This window comes from Myotis myotis, unplaced genomic scaffold, assembly GCF_014108235.1.
Source record: "Myotis myotis isolate mMyoMyo1 unplaced genomic scaffold, mMyoMyo1.p scaffold_m19_p_10, whole genome shotgun sequence".
NCBI classification, from domain to species: Eukaryota; Metazoa; Chordata; class Mammalia; order Chiroptera; family Vespertilionidae; genus Myotis; species Myotis myotis.
In genome coordinates this window covers 36,148,631-36,170,671 of record NW_023416314.1, presented here as the reverse complement: position 1 = coordinate 36,170,671, position 22,041 = coordinate 36,148,631, and the positions used below count along the sequence as shown (strand labels likewise).

General features: G+C 44.4%; 2 protein-coding genes across 3 annotated transcripts in view; both read right to left on the bottom strand.

Moving 5' to 3' along the window:
- Positions 1-9,938, bottom strand: part of INTS4 (integrator complex subunit 4) — a 92,367-nt gene extending 82,429 nt beyond the window's left edge. For both annotated transcript variants that reach the window (XM_036324863.1, XM_036324864.1), the window contains exons 1-2: positions 9,762-9,938; positions 6,343-6,534 (exon numbers count right to left, since the gene is read on the bottom strand). In XM_036324863.1, the coding sequence (XP_036180756.1) occupies positions 6,343-6,534; positions 9,762-9,815 (246 nt within the window). In that variant the 5' untranslated portion in view covers positions 9,816-9,938. The remainder of the gene's footprint in view (positions 1-6,342; positions 6,535-9,761) is intronic.
- Positions 9,939-15,059: 5,121 nt separating this feature from the next.
- On the bottom strand, positions 15,060-21,544 carry KCTD14 (potassium channel tetramerization domain containing 14). Its single transcript, XM_036321582.1, has 2 exons — positions 21,081-21,544; positions 15,060-15,813 (listed from the first exon to the last, which is right to left on the bottom strand). The coding sequence occupies exons 1-2, from the start codon at positions 21,144-21,146 to the stop codon at positions 15,133-15,135; spliced, it is 747 nt and encodes a 248-aa protein (XP_036177475.1). The 5' UTR covers positions 21,147-21,544; the 3' UTR covers positions 15,060-15,132.
- Positions 21,545-22,041: the final 497 nt, after the last annotated feature.

The following is a 22,041-nucleotide window of genomic DNA, read 5'->3' as shown; positions in this document are numbered from 1 at the left end:
ACACTCAAATCCAGACCCTCCATTTACTTATCTGGGTGACCTTGGATATTAAACTTGCTCTAAGCCTAGTTCCTTATCTGGAATACAGAGATAATAATAGTGTTGTCATCAAGATTAAATAAAATATTACATGCGGAAAGAGCTTTATAAACTCCAAGAAGCTATATAAATGCTAACTGCTCTTAGAAGTATTAGTACAAATGATTATTGGTAATAGAGTTATATTATTATATAGTAATACTAATAGGTAGATATAGTGCTTTAAAATGGGGGGATAACTAAAAGTAGATCAGATCACTAAGAAACTAAAAAATTCTTTTAAAAATATATTTTTGGAGAAGACAGAACCTACACAGAACCTAGAGACAGAAGAACTTCGCTGGAGAGAACATGGCAAAAGATCCTGGACAGAAACTGGCAACAGAACCTAGAGACAGAACCTAGCGAGAGAACATGGCAAAAGATCCTGGACTGAACCTGACTATAGAACATGGCAAGAGAACCTGACTAGCACCTGGTGACTGAACCTGGCTGGAGAACCTGGACAGAACCTGGCTGGAGATCCAGACCAGAACTTTGCTGGAGATCCAGACCAGAACTTGGCTGGAGATCCTGGCTAGAGATCCTGGCTAGGCTGCTGATCAACTGAACGCTGTCTCTGTGTCATTCCTTCTTCGCCGACTCCGTCCACACCTTTGGGGACCCCTGGACCTGCTGGGGTTGGACCCCAGCACCCAATAAATTTAATAAAATTTATAAAAAACAAATATTTGTCAAACCAATGAAAAATCTAAAATCTTTCAGCTTCTGAAGATGCTGGAGATGATGGGCTAGCATTTATACATAAATGGTCAGTGTGTGTGTGAGGTTCTCATTACTAAGGTGAATTTTATGTGTAGGACAACCTTGCTAAAACTACAATTATTACCATTTCTCCCCCTGGCAAAAAAAAAGTATTTTATGTCTGGTGGTAAATGGAGAACCATAAAGAGAAGGGGATACATGGTCAAAGATAATAGAAGGGGAAAGAAAAATGAACTCAGGGTAATACTGTTCATGTAAACTGAATCTGTAAACATCATTGAAATAAACTTTATGGTAATTAAAAAATATATATATATATTTTTGATTTCAGAGCGGAAGGGAAAGGAAGAGAGAGACAGAAACATCAGTAGTGAGAGAATTATTGATCAGCTGCTTCCTGCATGCCCCCCACTGGAAATCGAGCCCAAAACCCAGGCATGTGCCCTTGACCGGAATTGAACCCGGGACCCTTCAGTCTGCAGTAGCAGACCAACGCTCTATCCGCTGAGCCAAACCAGGTAGGGCAAGGCTAAAGACTTCTTGAGAGCAGAATTCTGATTTCATTCATGTAAAACATGAGGGAAACATTTATTAAGCCCCTGCAATGTTCCTCTACCTTACTAGGCACTGGGACAGTAATTAATAAATTTGTAGTCCCTGAATTTAGAGGCTCAAAGTCTGAAGGAGATAGACACACATGACATACAATGCAATACCAAGAACTAATTAAATATGCTAATAGGATACAGTCCAGTGCCCAGAACAATGCCTGGTATATAATAAGCATTTTTTAAAATTGAGTAAAAAGTGTCAAAAAGCATTCATTCAACAAATATTTATTTCACCACACATTTTAGCAAATCGGATCCAGCAGTACATCAGAAAGATCATACACCATGACCAAGTAGGATTTATCCCAGGGATGCAAGGATGGTACAATATCCGCAAATCAATAAACGTGATACATCACATAAACAAATTGAAAGAAAAAAACCACATGGTCATATCAATTGATGCAGAAAAAGCATTTGACAAAATTCAACACCCATTTTTGATAAAAGCTCTCAGCAAGGTGGGAGTAGAAGGATCATACCTCAACATAATAAAAGCCATATATGACAGGCCCACAGCCAACATCATACTCAATGGACAAAAACTAACACCATTCCCCCTAAGAACAGGAACAAGACAGGGATGCCCCCTCTCACCACTCCTCTTCAACATAGTACTGGAAGTGTTAGCCATTGCAATTCGGCAAGAAGAAGAAATAAAAGGCATCCAAATTGGAAAAGAGGAAGTAAAACTGTCCTTATTTGCAGACGACATGATATTATACATACAAAACCCTAGAGACTCCATCAAAAAGCTACTGGACTTAATACATGAATTTGGCAATGTAGCAGGATACAAAATTAACCCCAAGAAATCCGAGGCATTTCTATACACCAATAGTGAACTTTCAGAAAGAGAGATTATAAAAACAATCCCGTTTACCATCGCACCAAAAAAATTAAGCTACCTAGGAATAAACTTAACTAAAGAGGTAAAAGACCTCTACTCAGAAAACTACAGGACGTTGAAAAATGATATAGAGGAAGACATAAACAGATGGAAGAACATACCGTGTTCATGGATTGGTAGAATCAACATCATTAAAATGTCCATACTACCCAAAGCAATCTATAAATTCAATGCACTTCCCATTAAAATACCAATGGCATACTTCAGAGATCTAGAACGAACTCTCCAAAAATTCATCTGGAATAAAAAAAGACCCCGAATAGCTGCAGCAATCCTGAAAAAGACCAAAGTAGGTGGGATCTCAATACCAGATATCAAGATGTATTACAAAGCCACTGTTCTCAAAACTGCCTGGTACTGGCACAAGAATAGGCATATAGATCAATGGAATAGAATAGAGAGCCCAGAAATCAGCCCGAACCAATATGCTCAATTAATATTTGACAAAGGAGGCAAGAACATACAATGGAGCCAAGATAGTCTCTTCAATAAATGGTGTTGGGAAAATTGGACAGATATATGCAAGAAAATGAAACTAGACCACCAACTTACACCATACACAAAAATAAACTCAAAATGGATAAAGGACTTAAATGTACGACAGGAAACCATAAAAATTCTAGAAGAATCCAAAGGCAACAAAATCTCAGACATATGCCGAAGCAATTTCTTCACTGATACAGCTCCTAGGGCACTTGAAACGAAAGAGAAAATGAACAAATGGGACTACATCAAAATAAAAAGCTTCTGCACAGCAAAAGAAACCATCAACAAAACAACGAGAAAACCCACTGTGTGGGAAAACATATTTGCCAATGTCATATCTGATAAGGGCCTAATCTCCAAAATTTATAGGGAACTCATACAACTTAACAAAAGGAAGATAAACAATCCAGTCAAAAAATGGGCAAAGGACCTAAATAGACACCTTTCAAAAGAGGACATTCAGAAAGCCAAGAGACATATGAAAACATGCTCAAAGTCACTAATCATCCGAGAGATGCAAATCAAAACAACAATGAGGTACCATCTCACACCTGTCAGACTGGCTATCATCAACAAATCAACAAACGACAAGTGCTGGAGAGGATGTGGAGAAAAAGGAACACTTGTGCACTGCTGGTGGGAATGCAGACTGGTGCAGCCACTATGGAAGACAGTATGGAGTTTCCTTAAAAAACTGAAAATGGAACTCCCATTTGACCCTGTGATCCCACTTCTAGGAATATATCCCAAGAAACCAGAAACACCAATCAGAAAGGATATATGCACCCCTATGTTCATAGCAGCACAATTCACCATAGCTAAGTTCTGGAAACAGCCTAAGTGCCCATCAGTAGATGAATGGATTAGAAAACTGTGGTACATCTACACGATGGAATACTATGCTGCTCTAAAAAGGAAGGAACTCTTACCATTTGCAATGGCATGGATGGAACTGGAGAGCATTATGCTAAGTGAAATAAGCCAGTCAATGAAGGAAAAATACCACATGATCTCACTCATTCATGGATAATAGAGACCATTATAAACTTTTGAACAATAATAGATACAGAGGCAGAGCTGCCTCAAACAGATTGTCAAACTGCAGCAGGAAGGCCGGGGAGGGTTGCGGGGCAGGAGGTAGGGGGGTAAGAGATCAACTAAAGGACTTGTATGCATGCATATAAGCATAACCAGTGGACATAAGACATTGGGGGATAGGGGAGGCTAGGGGACTGTCTAGGGCGGGGGGATAAAATGGACACATATGTAATACCCTTTGTAATACTTTAAGCAATAAAAATTAAAATAAATAAATAAATTAAAAAAAAAAAAAAAAAAAAAAAAACAAAGCCGAAACCGGTTTGGCTCAGTGGATAGAGCGTCGGCCTGTGGACTGAAGGGTCCCGGGTTCGATTCCGGTCAAGGGCATGTACCTGGGTTGCGGGCACATCCCCATTAGGAGATGTGCAGGAGGCGGCTGATCGATGTTTCTCTCTCATCGATGTTTCTAACTCTCTATTTCTCTTCCTTCCTCTCTGTAAAAACTCAATAAAATATATTAAAAAAAAAAAAAAAAACAAAAATGTTGCTAAAGAACAGCTTACATTCAAGTATGGGGAAATAGACAAGGTAAAAATAAATGAAAAAATCATCCTATATAATAAAACCCTAATATGCAAATCAACCAAACAGCAGAACGACCAGTCGCTATGACACGCACTGACCCCCCGGGAGCAGACCCCCCCGGAAGCAGACACTCAACACAGGAGCTGCCCCTGGTGGTCAGTGCACTCCCACAGGGGGAGCACCGCTCAGTCAGAAGCTGGGCTCACAGCTGGCGAGCACAGTGGCATTGGCGGGAGCCTCTCCCACCTCTGTGGCAGCTCTAAGGACCGGGCCTCTAGTATAGTATATTAAAATATGATAAGTGCTATGGAGAAAACAAAATCAAGGAAGGAAGCTAAGAAGTGCAGGATGGATAGGCAGTTTTAATTTTAAATAAAGGGATAAAGGAACAATGAAAAAGTAGCATCTGAGCATAAAGACTTGAATGAAGTGTGGGAAGCAGCGAACATGTAAGGGAAGTGTTCCTGGTAGAAGAAAACGTAAGTGTAAGACTCTGAGGAAAGAATATGCTTGGCAAGGAAAATGACAGACCAGATTAGAGGGCAGTGGCAGGGACTGGGACAGGGGTTCTGAGCTGAGGGAACAGCATGTGAAAAGACACTGATTTCTGAAAACACATAAGGTCTTTGGATAACTGCAAGTATTTTGATCGAGCTAGAATGTCATATACGTAAAGAAAAGGACCTTTCTATGTCAGACATGAAAGATTTAAATAAAAATAGTTTATGGAAAGAAAAGAGACTGAAGGGAAAAAGATAAGAAGCTTTTGCAAGGTAGGACTTCAACACATTATATGTATCCTGGCAGATGCAAAATGAAACACAAATCATCTACAAAGTATTCTTAAAACTTTCAAAAATATGCTTACCCTGAATCTAACAAATAGATCTAATTTTTAGTTCACAGTAAATACAGGGGGTAGAAGAGCAAGTTAACCTCCAAAGAAGGAAACAAATTCAGAAAACAAGACATTTTACAAACAACAGGTCAACAAAATAAAAAAATTCTTCTAGATTTAAAAAAGAGCAAATGCCATATACAGACATTGTTTACATTTTGATTTGAGTGAATCTATATATATATATATATATATATATGAAAGGCTAATATGCAAAGTGCCCCCTTGGGAGTTCAACCGGGAGACCAGGAGTTTGACCACTTGCTATGACGTGCGCTGACCACCAGGGGACAGTGTGGAGCAAAGGAAGGCCCCAGCTGGCAGCCGGCAGCCAGGGAAGGGAGACCCCAGCAGGCAGTCAGAAGGCCCCAATTGGCCCTGATCGCAGGCCAGGCCTAGAGACCTTACCCGTGCACGAGCCTCTAGTCAACTATAAAAAGATATTTTGGGAACTAAAGAAATATCAATATGGGCCAAATTACATGAAAAATTATTTAATTCTACTTGATGTGATTAGGTGATTATGGTTGTTTTTTTATAGTCCCTTTTTAAGAAATATTAACTGAATTATTTAAGCAAAAATATAATGATATTTTAAAAACTTCAGGAAAACAAACAGAGGGAGCAAACTTGGCAAAATATGTATGTTTAATCTCAGAGATGAATATTTGGCGCAGCATGTGAGTAGACTGGACGAGAGCACTGGAGGCAGGCATATCAGTATTTACCCAATGACCACCCAGGGTGCTGAGTTCTATGGTAGAGGAAGGGGAAGTCTGGAGAAGCCAGCAGAAACCCCAATCTCAACCAGGAGCTCTAAATATTGTAAACTTCTGAGGACAGGATTTATGTCTTTTTTTTTTATCTGTATCCACAGTGCTTAGTACATGAAAGACAGTAAAAGACTGCTGAATGAATGCCTTCTTGTTTATTTTGTAACATTATCCCATTCTGCAGAGATGATACAACCCTTATACATCTCCCATCAGTCCACAAGACCATCTCACCTTATAATAATGTTCCAAGAGAATCCTGACTACTCCTTCCACACTTTCTGCCTCGACAGGCTTCCTGGCAAACTGAAGTAGGTACTGCAAAGCATCTGCTGGAGAGGTAGCCTTACATAGATCTATGTGGAGTGCTGCAGATTTACTTGGTTTTGTTAGTCGGAGTTTCTTAGTAGTAATTTCCTCCTGTTGCTGCAAAGAGGTAAGAAAGTTAAGACATGAAAACACAAAATCTACAATTTTACTTCACCTCATTTGAAGGAAATAATTTTCCCTTATCCTATATAATAAAAGGCTAATATGCAAATCGACCAAACAGAGGAACCACCGGTTGCTATGATGTGCAATGACCACCAGGGGGCAGACTCTCAATGCAGGAACTGCCCCCTGGTGGTCAGTGCACTCCCACACGGGGAGCACTGTTCAGCCAGAAGCTGGGCTCACAGCTGGAGAGCATAGCAGCGGTGGCGGAAGTCTCTCCCGCCTCAGCGGCAGGGCTAAGGACCCCTCAGGGGATGTCTGCCTGCTGGGGAGCGGGCCTAAGCCAGCAGGTGGACATCCCCCAAGTGGTCCTGGACTGCGAGAGGGCACAGGCTGAGCTGAGGGGACCCCTCTCCCCACCAGTGCACGACTGTCATGCACCAGGCCTCTAGTACCAAATAATGTACTCAGGTAATAGACCTAGCCTGAGGACAAAGCAGTGCTACAAACTGGAAAAAGAACACTGGATTGGAGACAGACTATGAGTCCTAATTTTGCTTTTCACTAGTTCCTATAACTCTGGACAGGTCATTTAATTTTTCCAAGTCTCCGTTTCTTTCTCTGTAAAGTAGGTCCACTAACATTTTGTTCTGCCTACCATGGCATGATGAAAGATCAGGGGCTTTGAAGTCAGAGGAATTTAGATTCAATAACCACTTATCCATTTCCATCCCATTCCACACAAATTCAGTCTTCAGTGTTATCTGGGCTGCAGTTAGGCCAAAAGTTGGGAAATATTTTTTCCCTAGAGAGTATATAAAGGGAGGACAAACCAATATCTAATATTGATCAACCATCAATAACATTTTAGTGAGCCAGGCTCTATGGTCTTTTCAGGGGCTACAGAGATGAACTAAACATTATCTCTGCTCTCAAAGAGCTCAGACTGGTGGGAAGATATGCACATTGGTAATTATAGTAGCACTGAGTGATAGGTGCAAATGGGTGAACATAGCAGAGTACCATAGAAGCAGAGGAGAAAGAGACTACATTCTTGCTAAGGTTTCAAGTGGGTTTTAGAGCAAAAATATAAGTGCACTGGGTGGAGAAGAAAAAGGGAAGAATGATAACCACTCTATGTAAAAGAGATAATAGGTACAAAAGTTTGGATAAGAACAAACACATGGCATGCTGGAGGAGAGGTGAGCAGTCTTGATAAATGAGAACAGAATGTTGGAAAAAAAGTGACACTGCACAATATGAATGTACTTGATACCATTAAACCTGGTAAAAATGGTAAATTTTATGTTATGTATACTTTACCACAATTTTTTAAAAAGTGGGCAAGGGAAACAGAGCAAGAAAATTCCAGAAAGCAAGCCACAGAAGAGGAAGCTCTGTAAAGTTAGAAAAGCTTTCTGTAATCTTGACTCAAATTAGAAAACTGTGGTACATCTACACGATGGAATACTATGCTGCTGTAAAAAAGAAGGAACTCTTACCATTTGCAATGGCATGGATGGAACTGGAGAGCATTATGCTAAGTGAAATAAGCCAGTCAATGAAGGAAAAATACCACATGATCTCACTCATTCATGGATAATAGAGACCATTATAAACTTTTGAACAGTAATAGATACAGAGGCAGAGCTGCCTCAAACAGATTGTCAAACTGCAGCGGGAAGGCCGGGGAGTGTTGGGGGGCAGGAGGGAGGGGGGTAAGAGATCAACCGAAGGACTTGTATGCATGCATATATACATAACCAATGGACATGGGACGCTGGGGGGTGGGGGAGGCCAGGGGATAGTCAAGGGCGGGGGAAAAAAAAAGACACATATGTAATACCCTTTATAATACTTTAAGCAATTAAAAAAAAATAAAATAAAATAAAAAAGTTTAGGAAAACTAATTTCACATAAAATGGAGCGAAAAAGATATCAAGGCTAAATCTCAAGGTTATTTTAAGAAAAAAAAAAAACAGGAATAAGGAGTAAACTAATTTGCCTCCAGCCAATGGGAATATGCTACAAAGATGAGTCCACAAAACAAAAAGGAAAGAAGGAATACTGTCAAGTCATGAAGGGCTAGGGAGTTTTTATGGAAAGGAGGAGCTGAAGAAGACTTGATTTGTCAGTGCAACGATCTCTCTGTGGTGTAAATCCCATATATGCTGTTCTCTCTCCCTCTAGCCTGTGAGGTCCTAAAGGACAGGGACCCTAACGTGCATCGGACATGGTAGCTCAACAACTTTTACTATAGCTGATGCATAGTAGCCACTCGTTCCCTCAACACTCTTGTTGAGGGAATGAATGAAGTGTTTAAGGATCAGTTTCCTGCGGGGTGGTCTGTCTTGCTGCTCTACAAGTAGACAGATCTGTGATCTGTGGCTCCAAGGATGCTATTTATCCACCGGCATCCACTGGGGGCTTGTCACCAAGACAGACTATTGCCTCACTTCCCCCGCCGGACTATGAGTAGAATCTACATTTTAATGAGATCCCCCTGGTGATGTGAAGCGTGACACAGGGGATGACTTGGTCTCAACCTCTACTTCAGCGTCTTCTGCGAGGAGACACGTGGAGAATCCCCGGCTTCTTGGACAGAGGCTGGGCCGGCAGTCCTTAAACCAGTCCAGAGGAGGAAGGCACTGCCCTCCCTCCCGGGTGAGCTGCCCCATCGGCGGAGAGTCCCAGCCTTCTGGGGCCTGTGACCCCAGCCGGCTGTGACTGGGCCTTGAGGATTCCTATAGATTTCTCTTCCAGCCCCCAAGAGCTTTGCATACAGCCAATTCGCCCAGGGCGCATTTTTGCGGGGGGGTTTTTTGTAACGGAGTTGGGACGGGGGACTCCACTACTAATTGCTTCTGTGCCCTGGTACCCCTTGAGAAGCTGCAAAGTCCACATCTGTGAAACGAGGATGCTAATGGAACCTGAACAGAATAAGATAACGAAAAAGACGTTCTCATAAATTGTAAAAGCGGTTTTTGTCTCTAGCTAATAATTGTTTTTTTAAGTACCAGACTGCACATATGAGTTCATCATCGTGACAACGGAAGCGGCAAGCGAACACGCCCACTAAAGTGTAGTCGCAAAGAGCCTATCAAAGTAGTCGGCGCTGAACTCAAGTTCGTGGCGCCAGTACTGCAAAGGTGCTTGGGGCGTGGGTGACCTTCCCCCTACCTACGACCGGTCAGGGGACCTTTCCTTCTGGAGCTTACCTGAACCACCTTAGTGAACTCCTCATACACCCGCTTCTTAAGGTGCGCCGCCATCGCCGCCCGCGGACCCTGTCAGCTTCCGTACTTGACGAGGGAGGCGCGGGGGAGGAATCCGGAAAACCTGCCGGGGCCAGAGGAACCCTCCACTATCCCACAAGGCAGTGGGATCCCAGGAAAGAGAGGCTGCTTCCGGTTGCTCGATTGCCCCGCCCCGTACGTCGGGATTGGCCGCCTACGCCAGGTGCGCCGGGGGAACGGAAACCAGAGCGTAGCGCGGAGGGGGCGGAGCCTATGGAGATGGGCGAACCAATGGGAGCTTTTGGGGGCTTGTTGGCGGGGGCGGAGCTGAGCGAAGGGAGGAAGGAAGCGCGAGGTAAAGGGCAAAGGCGGGATGAGTTAGAGCTGGAAGCCAAACCCCCTAGCTGAGCTGCATAGCGATGTTGACTTCCAAGATAACGGAAAGAGGCCCAGCTGACGTTCCCATCATTTGCTGTTCACAGTGTTTGCTGCTTCTGTATTCCCCGAGCTCTCCCTTTGGACGGTGTGTGTGGCACCTCTCCCCTGGCCTGGGGTGCTTTTTCCTGCTTCTTCACACCGGTTGTTCAAAAGCTACCTATCCTTTAAGGCAGTGGTTCTCAACCTTCCTAATGCCACGACCCTTTAATACAGTTCCTCATGTTGTGGTGACCCCCCAACCATAAAATTATTTTCGTTGCTACTTCATAACTGTAATTTTGCTATTGTTATGAATCGTCATGTAAATATCTGATATGCAGGATGTATTTTCATTGTTACAAATTGAACATAATTAAAGCATAGTGATTAATCACAAAAACAATATGTAATTATATATGTGTTTCCCGATGATCTTAGGCGACCCCTGTGAAAGGGTCATTTGACCCCCCCAAAGGGGTCGCGACCCACAGGTTGAGAACCGCTGCCTTAGAGTTACTTAATAAAAAGTAGCCTCAACTACAAATGGGGTGGTAACACCTGACAAATGTAATGACAATGGAATGAGATGGTGCAAAAACAGTTTACAGACTGTGCAATGTAATTCACGTGTCAGTATTAGTAAATCCAAGCCCAATTTTACATCCGACCTGAAACATCAGCTGTTCACCGTTTTGTCTTTCAAAAGAGTTAGTGTGGGATGCTCAGAAAAAGCAACAGGCCCAAAACTAATACAAAATAATATTGAATGTGAATTGTAATTGAAAAAGAAAAGAAAAACAGCAGGCTGTAGTCGGTACAGAAGACCTAAAAATCCATTAAAAGGTGGTCTTTACTTACCCTCAAGGTCCTACAGTCTAACTGGGAAGGGAGACACCCAGCTGATAATTAGTGGGCAAAGTGTGATGGATAACAAAGGAATGTGGTCCAAACAGACCTAACTTCTTCAGGATGTCTCGGGAAAGTTTTACAGCGGGAAGGAGTTTAAATCTGGCTTTAAAATACAGGTATATCTTGGAGATATTGCAGATTTGGTTCCAGGCCTCTACAATAAAGCGAACATTGCAATAAAGCACGTCACATGAAGTTTTGGTTTCCCAGTGCATATAAAAGTTACGTTTATACTTTACTGTAGTCTAAGTGTGCAGTAGCATTATGTCTTAGAAAAGCTACTGTCTGAATTTAAAAATACTTTATTGCTTTAAAAATGCCATCTGAGTCTTCAGGCAAGTAGTTATCTTTTTGCTGGTGGAGGGTTTTCAATTTGTAAGAAACACAATAAAGTGAATGATGATAAAACAAGATATGCCTATGGTAAATTTTCCAGAAAGAATGGCATCCCAGGCCACAGAAACCACTGCATTTACAAATATATTCAGTTAAATGAAAAGCACTTAGCAAAACAGTATCTTTAATAAATGTTAGCAGCCCTGGCTGGTGTGACTCAACTTGTTGGGTGTCATCCTGTGCACCAAAAAGTTGCCAGTTTGATTCTGGGTCAGGGCACATACCCGGGTTGCAGGCTTGATCCCTGCAGGAGGCAGTCAATGGATGTTTCACTCTCACATCAATGTATCTCTCTCCCTCCCTCCTCTGTCTCTATAAAGTCAATCAAAACATACTTTTAAAAGTAGTTATGTCGGGGAGTAGGGGAGGCCAGGGGAATAAAAAATAAATAAATAAATAAAAATTTTAAAAAAATAGTTATGTCATCTTAATTGTATTATGGATTTGGAAGTTGGAGGGAGATATTGGAATTGCCTTTGTTTAATAAACTAGTTTGGTGTATTGCTTAGGAAGAGAGTCTGATCTTAAGGGATGCAGGCTAAAGGCAAAGCAATAAAAAAAAGTAACTGGAACATGGGCTGCTTCTGGCAGGGCTGGTGGAAACTTGACATGCCTCTAAAGCCTGTTTGGAAATGGCACACTCACTTCCACACATACTCCATTAACCAGATTAAGTCGTAAGGCCTAGCAGGAAGTCAGTAGGGCAGGGAAGATTACTCCCATCTACTGAGAAGCATATCAAGAACAGGGAGGGAAGCCCGGCTAGGATGGCTTAGTGGTTGAGCATCGACCTATGAACCAGGAGGTCACGGTTCAATTCCCAGTTAGGGCACATGCCCAGGTTGTAGGCTCAATCCCCAGTGCAGGAGGCAGCCGATCAGTCATTCTCTCTCTCCCTTCCCCTTCCTCTCTCGGAAATCAATGAAAAAAAGTATTTTTTTAAAAAAAAACAACAGGGAGAGAAGAATAGAAAACAAATACAAGCTACTACTGAAAAGCCCCTAGAGATGTGGGTGACTGACACACTTTTAAGAATAGATATGTCCAATATTCAGCTTGAAGTTATTTGCATTTGCGGTGTAAACTCTCTCCCCTTTATTTGTCTGTATTTCCCACAGTCTGCTATGTGCACAAATAGTTCATGGGAGTGGAATTTGTAACAATTACAAAAAATATCTGAGTCCTGGCCCGGTAGCTTAGTATGCCAAGGTTGTGGGTTTGATCCCTGGTCAAGGCATATACAAAAATTAACCAATGAATGCATAAATAAGTAGAACAACAAATTGATGTTTTTCTTTCTCAAGTCAATAAATAAAAAAAATTAAAAAGACAAAAAAAGATCTGAGTGTTAAATCTGGGTGAGCATTGTGCAGAACAGCAACAACAGGTTTAAGGCATCTAGATTAGAAGATCCCTATGCTGAATGAATCTGGCAGGAGCAGAGAACCAGAGCTGACCAGGAGACAAACCCTCGGGGAATGTGCAGAAATCTTGGGGAGGACATTGACCCTTCCATAATTCATGAACTTGAGAGTACAAGCAATTCTACTTACATCTTAAGAAGCAGGGAGTCTCTTTGGAATCTAATCTCATTACTACTGATCAAAGGGTATGAACTCTTTTTCAGGCACTTGATAAAGAATGTTGAATTGCTTCACGATAAAAAGTTCAAATAGACATTCAGGATTTTTCCACTTTAAATTGTCAGCTATATTAAATACCCAAAAAAAGGGAAAACATTAAACAAGTTTTGAAAATAAGAAAAAATATACAAGCAGACACAGTTACTAAATTGTAATGCTTATTGAAAATGACTGTTTGTGGGGTTTTTTTTTGCCCTAACTGGTTTGGCTCAGTGGATAGACAGTCATCCTGCAGACTCAAGGGTCCCAGGTTCGATTCCAGTCAAGGGCATGTACCTTGGTTGCGGGCACATCCCCAGTAGAGAGTGTGCAGGAGGCAGCTGATTGATGTTTCTTAACTCTCTATCCCTCTCCCTTCCTCTCTGTAAAAAACCAATAAAATATTTTTTTTTAAAGAAAATGACTATGCTTTTTAAAAAAAATTTTTTTTATTGATTTCAGAGAGGAAAGGAGATGGAGAGAGAAATAGAAACATCAATGATTAGAGAGAATCATCAATCGGCTGCCTCCTGCACACCACATACTGGGGATCAAGCCGGAAACCCAGGCATATGCCCTAACCGGGAATCGAACAGTGACCTGGTTCATAGGTCGATGCTCAACCACAGAGCCACGTCGGCTGGGCAATGACTTTGTTCTGAGCAATTTTATGTTAAATTTGAAACACCCTGACTCAGTATTAATTTTTTAAACCTTTACAGGTGACCTTCAGTCCTGAGGAATCCAGGATGGCTGGTCACCCTTCTAAGCAAGGAAGAGGGCCATCCATCCCAGACCTGGACTTGGAGAAGGATGAATATCTACATGTGTCCTCCTTAGAGTTATGGTTTACATCGACAAGCAGAACCTGAAAGAGTCTTTGTGTAAGTGGTTTATTGCTGATGTGCTCTCAGGAAGGGCAGTGAGGGAAGCAGGATAGAGCAGAGGAAAAATGCTAAGCAAAAATGTGGTATTAGATGAAGATTGACTTCAGTTGGATCCCACAAGGAGCTCTGGAACAGGAACTGTACCAGAGTTGGTTCCTCCTTGAGGTAAGGGAGAACCTCACAAATAAGGGCAATTTTCTTCTAGAGCAGGTCTCAATTAGAATCAGAACCACCTGGAGGACTTGTTAAAGCAGACTGCTGGGCCAACCCTGAGATTCTGATTCAGTAGGCTGAAGTGGAGGACAGAGAATTTGTATTTCTAAAAAGTTCCAAAGGTTGCTGATGCTGCAGGGACCATGCTTTGAGAACCACAGTTCTAGAGATAGGACAGGGGTGAGGCTTTAGCAACCAATACAGCATCTGGGAAAGAAGAGCTAAGTGGCATCTACTACAGGTACTAACTTGGCATCTTCCTCATCATGAAGGCACACACCTGGGCCAGAGGATTGGCCCAAAGGCTGAAGCTGGGTAAATCATGTGTTTAGGTCAGACTATCTAGATCAGTGGTTCTCAACCTTGGCTGCACATTAGAATCACCTGGGAATCTTTTTAAAATCCTGATTTCCGGGCCTCATCCTCCGGAAATTCTGTTTCTTTGTTACTCATGTTGTGGCCCCACCCTATAACAAAGAAACAGAATTTCCTGAGGGTGAGGCCCGGAAATCAGGATTTTAAAGATTCCCAGGTGATTCTAATGTACAGCCAAGGTTGAGAACCACTGATCTAGATTCATATCCTGTTATATTCCTGTTGATACCCCGCATCTCCAGCCAAAACATTTTTGAAACATTCCAACTCAGCCTTGCTATCCGACTTCAAGGGAAGGATCTGGCAGGTATGTGAGGCTTTAAAGAGAGAGCAGCTGCACTTCACTAGGCAAGTACAGTGGAGTCAGTTGCAATGAGTGGAATGTCTTCAAGGGGGACATAAATATTTGGGAGCAAGCTTTGCAGACCACCTTGGAAGTTGTTTATTTTTGAAATTAAAGATGATTTTTTAAGCAACTTTTAATTTCATAAGCCCCACCAGAGCCCATAATAAACAGCCCCCTCCCCCTGAGAATCACCACCAGGTGAATCGGAACGTATAGAAGTATTCGTGGGCATTTGCCTTAGGCTGAAATGTCTTCTTGGAGCAGTAGTCATAGGCTACCTGGTACCCCTGAGCCTCAATGTCCATCTGTACGGAGTCCAAGAGGTCCCTGATGACCGGGGCCGCCTTCCAAGGCCCAAATTTGACGACCAACCTCTTGGTCGCCTCTAGGACCCGCAGGGATTCCTCGCAGTGTGCCGCATCCCCTTCCGTGTGCACCGCACACACCAGCACGTTGGAGTAACGCGCAGCCATAGCCTCAGCACGCGCCAGGCGCACCATGAGCTCCAGGTTCTCGTTGTAACTTGGCACCCGCAACAAGAACTGCTTCCGAGCCACCTGCTCACCAAAGATCTGCGGCGTGTCCTCCAGCAGCTTGACTAAAGGCGTGATTTCGAAGAACTGAGCCTCACGGTACACCTCGGGGATGTGCTGCTTGGGCATCTGCCCGCTGCGCAGGTAGTCCAGGATGGCTCCGAAATAGGTGCCGGGGCGATCGATGAAGAATCGGCCCTCCTCGTCCTTACTGGTGGAGGCCTTGGCTAAGGTGCAGACCATACCTGCCAGCTTTGAACCCGGAATTTTTCTCAGGGTGCCCACAGTAGTGGTGAAGAGCTCGCCCCCCACGTTCAGCTTCACCACGGTGGATGTCTGGGGGTACAAGAGGCAGTGAATCATTAGCGCCACCTCTAGGAAGCTCACGACTGTATTTTCATACAAAGAATAACCCCGTAGAGAGAATTTAGGAAAGCCATGCTTGGCTTCAGCTATGGGAAGGCACATCTGAACAGAAGGGGGTTATACTTATGCTGTAAAGCTCCACAGAATGGGCATTTTAAAGAAGACAAAGATTGCAGTTCGATATAAGACTCTCCATGCAAGCGTTTTAACTTTCTCATTTGGGTCACAGAATGTTAGCATAGGAGGCTGCAGTGGAAACAAGTCCCAGCCACACTACTTCCAAAGTCTGTGGTCTTTGGCCAGGCTTTCTCCTTCCTTGGTTCTTAGTGTCCTCGTTTATAAAATGGGAATGTGGAGCTGTTGTGAAGTCAGGAGTTCCCGATGTGGGATGTGTAGGTCTAAGATATATATATATTTTTAAAAAAAGAAGAAAAAGGCGGTGGGGTGGGGGGCACAAACCATTTTCAACTTTTCAGAAAGGCTAAGAAACCATATATGCATGCATTCGGTGTGGGGAGCCGATACAGGGTTAAGCCTTGGACTGACCTGTTGGCAAAGTCACAAACAAGTCCCAGCTTAGAGGGCACAGTCCTCTTAGCATAATTAGGCTTGACCTTATAGCGCTCCCTAGATCTTACCTGGGAAGCTAATGGGCTGAGGGAAGTGCAACAAGAACAAAAACAAGTGAAACTCACAAGAACAGTGTAAACAAGTGAAACTCAAAAGAACAGTGTGACTTTGGTAACCACTACCTTGTTTACCTCTGACTATAAAATAAAGGCTCAGTTTGCCTCCGGATCTTTTCTCTGTGGCCTCAGCCAGGCACAGGAAGATCCATGGAGACTAAAGAGAGCTAGAGAGTTCTGAATGCTGTCTCCATGTAAAATATTCTTCACCGACTCCGTCCACACCTTTGGGAACCGCTGGACCCTGGCAATTCAGGAAGCATTTCTTGAGTACTGTGTGCCCACATGCCATGCTGGGAGTTGGGGATAAAAATTCTTATTTCATATAGATCAGAAGTTCTGATTAGCAGTTGGCATGACTTTGATTAACAAACAATTTGATAATGGGGTTTTTTTTGTTTTGTTTTTGTTTTTCAAAATACGGGCCCAAGGGGATTAAATAACAGAAATATCATGCCCTTACTGGTTTGGCTCAGTGGATAGAGTGTCGGCCTGGGGACTGTAAGGTCCCAGGTTCGATTCCAGTCAAGGGCATGTACCTTGGTTGCAGGCACATCCCCAGTGGGGGGTGTACAGGAAGCAGCTGATCGATGTTTTTAACTCTCTATCCCTCTCCCTTCCTCTCTATAAAAAAATCAATAAAATATATTTTTAAAAAAAGAGAAATATCCTGGGTAGTGAATAGGCCAGTAACATCAGATACAATGAGCATAAAGCTGTAAGGTTGGTACAAATTTAAGTTAGGTTTACCTGCTCAGCAGAATATGTAGAGGCCTCTTCTCTATGTAAGACCTTGGGCTGAGCACTACAGATGTAGGCGAGACACACACAGTGCCTGCCTGGATGCCCATAGCCCAATGCAGAGAGAGATGTGGAAACAAACTGGCAGGCTGCATTCGGGGAATACTAAGTGCTGCTACACAGGCCTAGCAGAAGACTGTATAGAATTATTATATGTGAGGTGATGCATCAATTGTTATCCTTACAAACTAGCTTCTGGAATAACTTTTGTTACCTAAAATTCACTAAAAAAATAAAAACTAAAATCACTCACTCATTTAATAAAATATGTATGTGCCTACTTTGTGCCAGATACCTGGGGTATAGGGAGGAACAAGCAGAAAGCAGTCCCATTCCTCAGAGTCTAGTAACTGTGCAAAGCACTTTGCATACAAGCTCTAACTCAATTCTCATAGCTATCCTATGAAGACTGTATTAAATCCCCATTTTACAGGTAAAGAAACTAAGGCTTAAGGAGATGAAGTAAGTTGCTTAAGACCAACCATATATTATGTGATGATGTCAGCATTTGAACTCAGGTCCGATTTACTCTGAAGCTTGTGCTCTTAGTTATTGTATAAATTAGTTTTCAAATGCCTCCAGCCTTCTTTTCCTTAATGACCCGTTCATTTTTTAAAAATGTAGAGATGACCTATTCCATTCAAGCCTCCTCCTAAGCAGATGAATACCGCATAGTCCCTGCCCTCAAGGAGCTCACAGGGGAGAGAGGGAAACAGATGACTTAGTGTGTAGGAAAGAAGACTCAAAGGTAGGCAGAGTCGGCTTTTTTGTGGATGTGTGTTGCAGATTGTCAGGGAAGGTTGCCTAAGGGGTGTGATGGCTGCTGCTGCAGAGAAGATCTGTGCAGTGTTTGAAGGCCGAGTTACCAACCTGAGAACGCTAACCACTGGTCATTACAGGACCAGAGCTCAGGAATGTCCTTCCATCTGATTTAGGTGTGGCCTCATTCTCAACTTGTCTGTGAGCTTTAGCTCTAAGATTAAAATACTGGGATTAAGACAGCCAAACTGCTGGGGGAGATTTGAGTTGCCATGACAACAGATCCTACCAGGGGACAGTCTGCTGGCTGGAGGGGAGAAGGGAAAAGAGAGGATGCCCTCTGTGACTCCCTTTCTCCCACACACCTCACGGTCCCTTGGCAAGGTTCTTTGGTGAACCCCGAGGTTCCGCTGGGCAGTTGATTGTTGAATACAAAGTTGCAGACTTTAACCCTTGAATGGATCAATGTGTTCTCATCACTCCTGCACCACTGAAAGCTCACCGGTGCTCTTAATGTCCCCACATTACAGGCGAGCGAAGAAGGGTGACACAGCTAGGAAGTGATGAAGTTGGAGCTGGACTAATCCATGTCAGTCTGACTACAGTATACATGGATGCCCTATCTCGACCCCTCCCAACACCCAGTTCCACTGCTGCCAACAATTAGCTATGTGCCTGGGGCAGCTCACTTCCTTCTCGGGGCCTGAACTTGTTGTCTGTGAAATAGAGAGGCAAAACGGATGAAGAGAACTGTAAGTCTCTCCAGCTCTGAGTCTAATGAATCCACTCACTTCAAATGTCATTTCTGAAGCTCATTTCCAGATGCTTCACAAAATTGCTAGCTTCCTGTCCTGACACCCTCAGCCCCCATTTCTTTATTTATCAAAGAAAACCTTGGCCCTGTTCCCAAGCTTCTTAATTCTGTCCCTCTTCCCCTCCTTTTTAACGAACACTTCCAGGCTCTTTGGAAATCCCAGACCTCCAACCTCATCCATAAGCACTACAGTATGTGTATCTAGCAGATAAGGACTGCTTTTCCACCCTTCTTCTGGGCCCTCTGCCCTTCCTTGTGGCACCTCTTCCCCCACCTTTTCTAAAAGTCATCCTGCCAAAGCATTCCCGAGTGGGAAAGCCTGTCCCAGGCCCCGTGTGCATGGGCAGGGGTCATGTGGTCTTTAGGAGCCCCTGAGGGGGGCTAGGCCAGTACCGGCCATGGGGACACAGGGATGAATGGAACATGCCCAGCTCTCACTCAGTTCCAGTCAAAAGGGTCCTTACACATCTGCAACCCCCCCCCCCCCTACACACACACACACCAAACATCATACATTTTCTTAGGTCACCCTTATTGGAGCCAGTGGAGGGACATCTCCATTCTCATGTACCCCAAACCCCTCAAGATCTCTCCCCAATCCACAACCCTAACCTTTTCTATTGTTTCCTATCTCAGTTGTCTGAGCCCAAAACTCCGGCAGTAATTTTACACTCTGCTTCTATTCTCAACCCCTCCCCCCCCCCCCCCCCCGCACTCCCACCCCAAACACACAAATAATCAGTGACCAAATCCTGGTGATTCTAAATGTTTGGTCAGTTCCATGGCACCCTGACCCCCTCAAATGCCCTCCCCCAACCCAGTCTCTACTCTGAAAACAAAGTAGTTTTTCTTAAGTGCAAATCTGATCTGTCTCCTCCTGCATTAAACATTTCAGTGACCCTACATTCCCTTCCAGATAAACTCTAGACTCCTTAACAAGGTCTACGAGGCCCTTTGCAGGGCTGGCAATAGGCCACGGGAACTGCTTGCTACTTCCCCACCCCCACCCAACCAGAGCAAGCTGGGCCCCCTTGCCAGCAGGATTCACTCCTTCCCCACACTCCCTTCACTCAGTCCACTCATCCTTCAAGTTAATTCCTCCAGGAATCTTTCTAGAAGGGTTGCCTTCTTGTGATCCCAGAGGGCCCTTGTACTTCCGCAGTCTGGTAATTACCTATTTTGTAATTCCCTTTATCATCTGTATCCCCATTAGACTGTGAGGTTCCTAATGGAAGACAATCCCTGATTCTTCTTTATAGCACCAGTACCTACTCCAGGGCTCCTCATACCGGGATGCTCTATAAATGTCTGTTGAATTGAAGGGAGCTTACCCGAGCAGGGATTTATAGGAGCAGCTGGTATTCTGATAAAGGCCAGTTTTGCCCTACCTGGCATCATGCACATGCTGGCTCCATCCCCTGTCCGGTAATTCATTCAGACATTTACTGAGCACCTAGGGCAGCCCTGCCACTGAGCAGGTGACTTTGTCAACAGCCAACAACAATGACGTTAACATCACCAGATGGGAAAGAGCCAGTCTCCCCACCCCTGGATCTGCTTTCCCTTCCCATAAATCTTCAGATGGCACTTTGCCCAGGAGAGATTGCAATGCTCTGCTCCTAGAGCGCCTGGGCCTTTTCCAGATCCTCCCCAAACTCTCCTTACCCACGCCCTGGGAGTGGGCAGATGGACTAAGGATCCAGCCAGAGGCAGGAGAGGGTGGAGGTCTGGGGAGGAGGGGGAGTGGGGGTGGTGGTGAGGGAATGAAACACTGTCAGCCTGAGGTTGGGTCTGCTTCTCCCACGAGCAGGAGGGATGGGGGCAGGGGAAAGGAGGAGACAGCCAAGAGCGGTGGAGTAGGACCAGCCAGGGGACAGAGAGGACACACAAAAAGCAGGTAAAACAAAGAGAAGAGAAGGAGACAAAGCAAAGCAGCCAAGCAGGAAAGAGGGCAAAGAGGAGTGCCTGCACTGAGCCAGAATGGGAAGGAGATCGCGGTGTGGGGGGAGAGGCGGGGAGAGAAAAGCGGGAGGAGCAGTCAGGAGAAGAGCGCGCCCAGCCAGAGGTGGAGATGGCGCTCCAGAAGCCTGGGGAGCGCAGACGGAGCGGGGGGTCTGGACTGCGGACCCCAGAAGGAGTGAAAGAAGGGACAGGCACACCTCAGGCTGAGCACTCACGTTTGGCTGGTCCCCGAGAGGCACGCAGGGGGCCAGCAGGGAGCGGGACGTCGAGGTCAGGCTCATTATCCCGGCTTTGCAAGCAGCTGGCAATGCGCAGCCCGGCCGCCGCTCCTGCAACCGGCCCAGCCCGCCACCTGCGAGGTACCTGTAGCTGGCGGAAATGCACCTGCTCCCCGCCCTGGGGTGGGGGAGGCTGGCCCCAGGGTGTGGTTAAAACCCCGGGTTGGCCTGGACTCGGGCCTGGCTTGCGGTGAGACCTTAGGTTTGTCATTGCCCGGTCTCTCACCGAGGTGTTACCCGACAGCCAAATGGGAGAGGCAGAGGGAACTGACATTGAAAGCAGGAGACCTTCAACTCACTACAGTTCTAGGGACCACCAACACCCATTTTACAGATGGGAAGGGTGAGGCTCCCAGGAGATAGGGTGGCCAGTGTCCACCTGAGATCAGCTGCTAAAAGTGCAAAGCATGACCTTGGAAGGGAAGAACTAAGATACCTGTTGAGTGGGTTATTTTGCTTGTTAAAACGGTGACAATTACTAAAGGAAACCGCAACTAAAATGGAGTCCCTTCCGCCTGTAGGGGGAGCTCTCAAGCTTTACTACTCATGATCAATTACTCCCAAACAGGGAGAAATGGATACCTTGCGTCTCCAGCTGGAAGATGTTTTCTAGTTTATTAGCCCAGTAAGAGAAAGGGAGGTTTTCTCCTTGCCTGGCAATAGCTCGGCCAATGAGAATCTGTCACAACTTAGCCAATGAAAAGCCACTACGTCTTGAACTACCAGTTCCCTCCAATGGACTCCTTGTAACACCCTCCTCACTGCCCCCTTTCCTCTATAAAAGTATGCACTCAAAGGCGAAAGCTGTGGGAACTTCCCTGTCTCATTCTGGGCAGGAAACAATCTTCCCTGAAAATGTCTGGCTATAGGCTAAGTTCAAATAGGTCTGGGGGCAAAA